This window comes from Lotus japonicus, chromosome 2, assembly GCF_012489685.1.
Source record: "Lotus japonicus ecotype B-129 chromosome 2, LjGifu_v1.2".
NCBI lineage: Eukaryota > Viridiplantae > Streptophyta > Magnoliopsida > Fabales > Fabaceae > Lotus > Lotus japonicus.
In genome coordinates this window covers 69,228,666-69,237,564 of record NC_080042.1, presented here as the reverse complement: position 1 = coordinate 69,237,564, position 8,899 = coordinate 69,228,666, and the positions used below count along the sequence as shown (strand labels likewise).

General features: G+C 37.1%; 1 protein-coding gene across 1 annotated transcript; it reads left to right on the top strand.

Moving 5' to 3' along the window:
• Positions 1–6,011: 6,011 nt before the first annotated feature.
• On the top strand, positions 6,012–7,852 carry LOC130739111 (uncharacterized). The gene has a single exon (XM_057591342.1). It carries the CDS (start codon positions 6,160–6,162, stop codon positions 7,753–7,755), a length of 1,596 nt encoding a protein of 531 aa, XP_057447325.1. The 5' UTR covers positions 6,012–6,159; the 3' UTR covers positions 7,756–7,852.
• Positions 7,853–8,899: the final 1,047 nt, after the last annotated feature.

Sequence of the window (8,899 nt, the reverse complement as noted above, 5' to 3'; positions counted from 1 at the left end):
GGAGGAGGATCCCTCAGAGGAGATTCCAGCGGGAGTGCCTTCGGCAGGGTCTAGTGCACCCTCCGTTGCGATCATCGATGATCAGGGTTCGGGCCCTAAGCCCGTGAGTCCAGCATCGGAGCGCACTGCGGTTGCGAGGGGAGGACGGATAGGGTTGGTAGACTTGGTCGTTCTGGATTCTGATTCAGACGACGATCATGCTAGCACATAGTTTTGAGTGTTGGTATGAGCTCCTCGAGTTAGGATTAGTGTAGGAGTAGAGTTTTAGCTCTGACAGTCGTGCTTCATTTGTTACTTAGGGGACAGGGTAGATCCGCCTATAGCTTTTGGTGTGGTTTCCTTACGGGAATCACAGAGAGTTGGTTGGACTTAGGAGGTCTTATTTTCAGGCCATTGGGTCAGCTGATTCTCAGTTTTGAGGGATGGTGTTGCGGGCACTTCACCCTTTTCTTTTGGTTTGTATATATTGCCTACGGGCGTCGCACTTTTCTTTCCGTCACTGGAGGTTTACTCGTGACGAGGTTACTACTACAGCGGGGGCTGTTTATATATTGTATATTAGTTCTGATTATTATTATTGTTGGGTTTTATTTAATTCCGTCTTGTCTTAGTTATTATCGAAAAAAAAATATTCACGTTTTTCCGCATTAAGTTTATTTTGGTTACTAAAGTGACGCCACCGAAATCGGGGTGTTACAGACAAAGTGGATTGATGATCTTCATCACCCTTGTCATAGGTAGTCTTGACAGGAGTAGAATTGACATATCCTGCAAGATGAATAGTCGATCCATCATGCGAGAGAGAAGGACGAGCACTTGACTCGGGTTGGTTCCTTCTAGACATAGAAAAAGATCTTCTGGACATGGCTGATTGGAAATCATTAGAGGATGTCCTAACAGACCTAGGGATAGAGAAAGAATTTGTTCTATCAAAGATAAGATCAACTTGGCCAGATTGGTGTTGGATGATTTCACGAAATTCAGGGGTTTCAACAGGTTGGGAAGGAGCAGCCTTTTCCAAAGACCATTTTTCAGGAAGGGTGATATCGCTCCATTGGATAGTTTTAGGAACAATAACATTAGCCTTATCATAATCTGTAAGGAAAAGTGTGGTTTCTCTAGATTTCTCACAATTTGTTCGCAAGAAATAAGATTTGATAGAGTTCATTACTTTGTATTGAACCCTATAGATTAAAGAGATGGGGACAGAATCATCCTTCATATCAAGGCCGTGAAGCTTGATATTTAGGAAGAGAACGTCGAGGATGTTTTTATCATCCAAACTAACCGTTAGGTCAGGGAAACAATTGAAAAAGATTGGTCCATTGCTCAGGCTGGTTTCAACCGTGCCTAAAAGGGAGTCATGGAAACGATTATGTCTAACATCCCTAAGACAAAGAAGTACAGCAATATCAAGAGACTTCCTAGTCATGGGTTTCAGACCCACTTGAACACTACCAATATGTAGATAGTTAAAATTCCTATTGATATGATCTTTGATGCTTTTTTCAGAAAGCAGGTGGATTTCTTCATCATCTGTTCTGAGTTTATAAGTTTGTTCAACAGTTTGATGATGAAATCTGATCTTCTGAAGAAAGATCCATTTGGTTTATAGATCTCAGTATGAGAAATTTTTGGAATTTCCCAGTTATCGAAATCTTGATTGATGTCTTCAAAATGAATTTCTTCTTTGAAAACATTTTTAGATTTTAATTGATTAGATTGATGATGATGATCTAAGGAAGAAGAAGAGGGTTGGGAAGATTTGAAAGATAGCTTGGAAGAAAAAGAGCGAAGCATCAGAAATGACAAACCTTCCTTACCCGTAAGTATCATCACCATCACCTGGTTCTATAGAAACAGATAAATAAATTAGAAATATAAGTTATGTTCTGTGTTGTTCTTAATAGTTGAGCAGTATAGATCTGGATCAGACTTAAGCCACGACATACATAAAACTAAACAAGGACTTTAAAAATATTCAGAAATAACATACCATATTTGTAGTATGGCCCAAATATAGACTTACTGCCTCTCAGGGACTTACTGCCTTATGCCTCCGCTGCAGATATGATCATAAGTCTGAATAGTAATAATCCTTGAGGATCTCCGTGAAAGCTTTCATTTTAGTTTAGTTTTTTATGTGTACTACCAGTCTAGATCCATTTCTATTTTGCTTAATTATGCAAGGACAAAGCAGATAAACAACTTATATCTAACTTAATTAACATGTTCCTACTTCCCCATCGGGCTCTGATAATCAAACCCCTTCATGATAGACTCAAGAAGGATCCTCCACATTGGTCTGATATTCATACCAACGTGGTCAAACAGATCAAACTGCGTATAAAAAATCTCCCATGTCTTTATCTTCCAAATCCTCAAGCTTTCAAAATTGTTGAAACGGATGCTTCAGATATTGGCTTTGGCGGTATTTTGAAACAAAGAATCTTTGACAAAGAACAAATTATAGCTTTTACTTCAAAATATTGGAACCCTGCTCAGCAGAATTATTCTACTGTTAAAAAAGAAGTTTTAGCAATTGTTTTATCTATTTTAAAATTCCAATCAGATTTGATTAATAAAAAATTCTTGGTCCGTGTGGACTGTAAATCTGCTAAAGATATTCTACAAAAAGATGTCAAAAATTTAGCTTCAAAACATATCTTTGCCAGATGGCAAGCTATTTTAAGCGTTTTTGACTTTGAAATAGAATATATAAAAGGATCTGCAAATTCTCTTCCTGATTTCCTTACTCGTGAGTATTTGCAGGGAAGATCTTAGAATGACCTCCAGAGGCTCTTCCTCCCCTCGGGGAAGAGGCAGGATCAAAAACAACAAAGGTATTGTTTCTAATGCCCTAATCTTATCCGGGCCCACTGCCCATCAACCTGGACCCACTGTCCAGAAAACTGAGCCCACTGCTCAAACCCAATCTTCTCAACCCAAGCAAACCAAAGCAGATTATGCTTTACCAATCAAAACACTTCTTGCCTTCCAACAATCAGGCCTGAATGAGGTTCCCAAAGGCCTTATCAATCTCCCAAAAAAGACTTGGGCCAGCATATATATATATGCACATGTAAGTATGATTCATTTAATATCTATCATTTTACTATCACTTTTGACATTCAATAATTATTTCTTAGACTTCTAGGGACTGCAATTGAACTTCTATTGTGTTATACTGAATTCATGCTCCTTCATTTTGTTTATGCTATTAGTTGCCTACAAATGAAATTACCAAGTTTGACAAATCCAGTTATGAAAAACTTTGCGAAAAGAACCACTTCTGGTAACCGTTGAGTATTACAAGAAAATGAGTCAGTTGTCATAAAAATAAGCTACCTATTGAATACATAGTAATATAAAAAAGTATATATAGAAAATACTGAACAATTTTGTTAACAATTGGAATAGCCGAATAGGGATATTAACATCGGTGCTTCAACTCATTGCTATTTATGTAGTAAAAAAAGTATTTACTCCTTCAGTGGAGATTACATGTGATGATGATGATTTTAGTGTAAATTACTTCACTTATCCCCAATTAGCATTTTACAAAATATCTTAATTTAAATTGAACAATTGAGGTGAGAAATCTAAACTGAAAACACCAGAAACAAATATTATTCTCATTAACGTTTCCAATTCAGTAAATATCAGATAAATGAATAAGTCGATTGTCTTAAAGAACTAAGTAACTAACTCAAAAAAAAATTGAACAAAGGAAGCATAATTTGAGATTGAACTATTTTGCAGACGATGATTCTGATTGCAGCTCTCACTTATCACTTGGGTGGGACTTAGGGTAGCGAGAGAAAGTGGGTGAGTTGCTAAGTGCGCGTGTGAGAGAGAGAGTGTGTGAGAGGAGTAAGTGAGTGTGGGTCTTTGGTGCAAATAGGTGCAAAACTTAATCTACTAGTATAGTTTAAATTTGTCACGGGTTAAAAAAATATTATATAGGGGTATAAGTGCAATTTTTTTTTTTGTTCAAGGGGTTCATATGAACCCCTCATGTCAATGTGTGTCCGCCACTGGATACAACTGTATAAGATACAATGAAACAAGGAGAGTACACTAGCAAACACAGTACTGACAGTGCCGACTCAACACTAAATGAGGCTTAAAACGAACTTTAATGTAAGATTTTTTTAACTAAAATTTATCTCTTTATTAAAACATTTTACGTAAAAATAAAATTTTTTCAAGCTTTTTGAGAAGCAAAATCATTTATTAAATTATCATAATCAATTTGATTTAATATATCTTTTTTAATTGATAATAAAACTATTTCATTTAATCTTTGTTGAGACATGATTGATCTAAGATACTCCATTTGTTCCTATTTAACTGTCAACTTTGAAGAAATTTTTTTGTTTATATTTAACTGTCCACTTAGCATTTTAAGATAGTATTAAATGATGTTTTTATAACAAATATCATTGTCAGTACAATAAATGAGGAGAGATAACACATACTTTAAAGGGTAAAATAGAAAAATAATCCTCACTTTTTCTGAAAATCAACAAAATTAATCACACCCTTAATATGTGTGCATCCACTCAAAGTGGTTAGTTAAATTGGAACGGAGGGAGTAATATTTTATCAATTTTAATTTTGGTCGCCTTTTGACCTTTTTTACTTAATAAAAAAAAATTGAAAGCTTAAAATCCTTATTTGGGTGGCTTTACCTTTGAGTCGTCTTAACTACAAAGATTTATTCGCACATTTCTTATTGCAATCTTCACCCAAAAAAATGCTGGTCAAATTCCAACAATCGAAAATAATGAGCACGAATTAATTAAAGCCCGAAAGAGATAGTATAACAATAAAAAACTAAACCAATGCGATCAGTCATTGTAATTTTAAAAGCTTTGATTTAATTAAATGTTAATAATTTCATATGACATAACAACGTGCATGACGTGTTTGAATAACAAATTGTTTTGAGTAAAATACATTCACCCCCTCAAAATTTGCAAGAATGACACTCCACCCCATTCTTTTTAAAAATCTACACTCCACCCCATTTTTTATAAAGGCAAAATTTAGTGACAAAAACAAATTCGTCACTACTAAAAACTAATTACTAATTAGTAAAAATTTAAATAAATTTAATGCATATACACTATCATACATTAATTTATGAAAATAATTTTACTGAATTAAATTTAAAAAAATCATCCACTCTGTCTGTTAAGTCCACGTCTCATATATCTTCAAATCATATTTCTCACCACAAACGGCCACCACCAAGCCTTTACTCCCTTTAACACGACTCCACTGTCCCACAATGTGAAACCCCATGGCACCACCATGCCTCAAAGTTTTGTTGCGACCTGAACCCCAGAACGTGAATCGCACATCCCTAAAGCCACTTGTTCAACTACTTCTTGTGAATTTCACCCCTTTAAGTTGTAAGCGAACGCTTTGTTGGTCTAAGATATTGTTGGATTTTGTTAAAAACGATGATCCACCGCCTCGTTGGGCTCTAATAACCTCAGATCCACTTCATATTTTCATAATTTTGTCTCTCTATTTTCTTCACTCATTTGTGTTGCTTTTTTGGCCTATAACTCAATTTTGAAAATTGGAGGTATAAAGAGATTATTTTGATTAAAATTGAATTATTATCAAATATGAAAACACAAGCATGTTTCACTATGTTCGAGATATGGTTTGTAAATCGGGCAGGTGTGCTATTGCATAATTTGCATTGTGAATTTACGGAGGAAAAACGCGATTGAGAGAATGAGGAGGATTATGATGTTTTCATTTTTAAATTTATTGGATTATATTGATTTTTTTTTTGAAATTATTGATTAACAATTTAAATAATAACTAATTATTAATGAAGAATATTTTTCGTCACTAAATTTTCCTCTATATAAAATGGGGTGGGATGTAGATTTTAGATAAGAATGGGGTGGAGTGTAATTTAACAAACCTTAAGGGGGGTGAGTGTACTTTACTCAATTGTTTTTATGCACATAAAAAAGTTGCACTAGTTGACCTCTGGGATCAGATCACATGTTCACATGACAAAATTGAAAACAAAATACAGATGAAATCTGCAGTACGTTACTTGCAGTAGCTGATTATAGGAAGAAGAACTGAACAGTTGCAATCAACCAATCAAGTGTAAGTGAAGTATATATGGGTCTTAGAGGAGGAGAAGATGAAGAAGGAGCATCATCATCAAGAGCTCTCCTGACTCACTCTGACACTTCAACTCCCCACAAATTCTCTTCTTCCTCCCTTCTTTTCCCAATCACCTCCATATCTCTCGTAATAGCCCTTGCCCTTGCCTTTATCTTCTTCTCTTCCCCCTCATCATCACCACCACCACCACCTCCACCAACATCACCACCATCACCATCACCACCACCACCACCACCACCTCCACCATCACCATCACCATCACCACCACCATCACCACTACCACCACCACCATCACCACCACCACCATCACCATCACCATCACCACCACCACCATCACCATCACCATCACCATCACCACCACCACCACATTCACCACCACCACCACCACCATCACCACCCACCGCTCGTCCCCTCACCAAGCTCCACCACCCCGTCGTCATCCTTATATCCTTAAGCGGCTTCCGTTTCGGCTACCAGTTCAAGACCATCACACCCAACATCCAACGCCTCATCCGAAACGGCACGGAGGCTGAAGCCGGCTTGATCCCCGTTTTCCCCACTCTCACCTTCCCCAACCACTACTCTATCGCCACGGGACTCTACCCTCCTTACCACGGCATCATCAACAACAAATTCGTTGACCCCGCCACCGGTGACAAGTTCACCACCGCAAGTCGTGAGCTGAAATGGTGGCTCGGCCGCCCCTTGTGGGAGACTGTGACTGCCAACGGATTCAAAGCCGCTACCTATTTTTGGCCTGGTTCTGAGGTAATCAAAGGTTCATGGACTTGCCCTTCGCGTTACTGTAAGCACTATAACAACTTTGTTCCCTTTGAAGATAGAGTGGACACTGTTTTGGGGTATTTTGATCTTCCCCCTGATGAAATGCCTGTGTTCATGACAATTTATGTTGAGGATCTTGACCAGCAGGGTCATAAATTTGGGCCTGATGATGATGAAATCACTCAGGCTGTTGCTAGGATTGATAGCTTAATTGGGAGATTGATTAAGGGGTTGGAGGACAGAGATGTTTTTGAGGATGTAACTATTATTTTGGTGGGTGATCATGGAATGGTTGGTACATGTGATCAAAAGCTGATATTTTTAGATGATTTAGGAATTCCAGCACATTGGGTCCAATCATATTCTCCTTTACTTGCAATTCGCCCATCTCATACTCATGCACCTGCTCATGTTGTGGACAAGATGAATCAAAGGTTGAGCTCAGGGAGGGTTGAAAATGGGGGGAAGTTGAAGGTGTATCTGAAGGAAGATCTTCCTGAGAGACTTCATTATGCAGCAAGTGATCGGATTGCACCGATAATTGGGTTGGTTCATGAAGGTTTTAAGGTGGAGCAGAGCAGAACACTTAAAAAAGAGTGTGGTGGTGCTCATGGTTATGACAATGATTTTTTCTCCATGAGGACTATTTTCATTGGACATGGCCCTCAATTTGCAAAGGGGAGGAAGATACCATCATTTGAGAATATTCAGATTTATAATTTGATTACTTCTATCCTGAACATAACAGGCGTATATAATAATGGGTCTGCCACATTTCCAGAATCTATTCTTCTACCCCCTGCATAAGACTATTTATTGGATGGCTAAGCTACATAAGATGTTGTAGAACAAATAGGTGTTGTATACACCTGATTCTTCTATGGTTGAACTACTTCCACTTTAATTTTTAGTATTTCCACATGTTAGGATCTTCCTAACGACGAGTAGTGTACTAACCCATGGTAATTGTAAAGAATATCTTCTAGTGTATTTTCATTTTGGAAAATAATCCACATACATATCAATTACATCTCCACCTATTCAAATCTAAAGTAAAAGATTGAGAAATTTGAAATATGATACATAATGTGATACGAAAAGAAGAGTGACAAATGAAGAGAAAGTAAATGGAAATAATTTGGAAGAGAATGTGAGCGTAAATGCATCAAAACTCTTCCATTTTAAATGAGATGACAATTTTTGGGGTCCGTGAATGCATCAAAACTTATTTTATGGGGTAAAGTAAGCCACCACACCATCAATTAAGTTGTTTTTATTGACTTTTCAAACTAGGTAATCACTATTAATCATATGATAACTTTTTTGACCCTATAAAGCGAGTCCACGCACTTTAGAAGAGTCAAATCCAAGTTTATGATTAAGTGTGCAAAATTTGGTACATAAAAGTAAGATAGACTATTGTGATTTCAAGCCTGAGCACAAGGTAATATTTCTTAGTGGAAAAACAAGTAAACCTGTCCATTATTATCCTACCACCATCTTGCCTAAAAAAGAGCGGAGTGAGTTTACCCATCTTCAGAATACGAGTCAGCATGAGATAAGAGAACCAATGGTAGTAATATGCTTGGTACATGCATTGTAATAGTTATCGTGACTCTATCAATATGGTAATGGGGCGATCACTCGTTCATATTGGCACATCTAGTAGTTCAACAAGTCTTGTGCCCCAAACTATAGCTTATGCCTCTTTCTACTATATTAACTATACCCTAATGGTGATGGCGATGAAGGTTGAACCTCAAGCTTCACTACTTCATTTATCTGTCATCAAATTAAAATGTGCATCACGATGGTTCATGGTCGACAATGAAATGATTTTTTCTCGAAAAGAGGAACAATGGAACACCTAGACCATTCAACTAATCTCGTGGTGCACATTGCACTTCTTAAAGGAAAGCATAATGAATGTTCGACCAACTTGCTTTGTAGT

Coding starts and splice junctions, on each gene's coding strand:
- LOC130739111 (XM_057591342.1), top strand. CDS start 6,160: ATGGGTCTTAGAGGAGGAGAAGATGAAGAAGGAGCATCATCATCAAGA.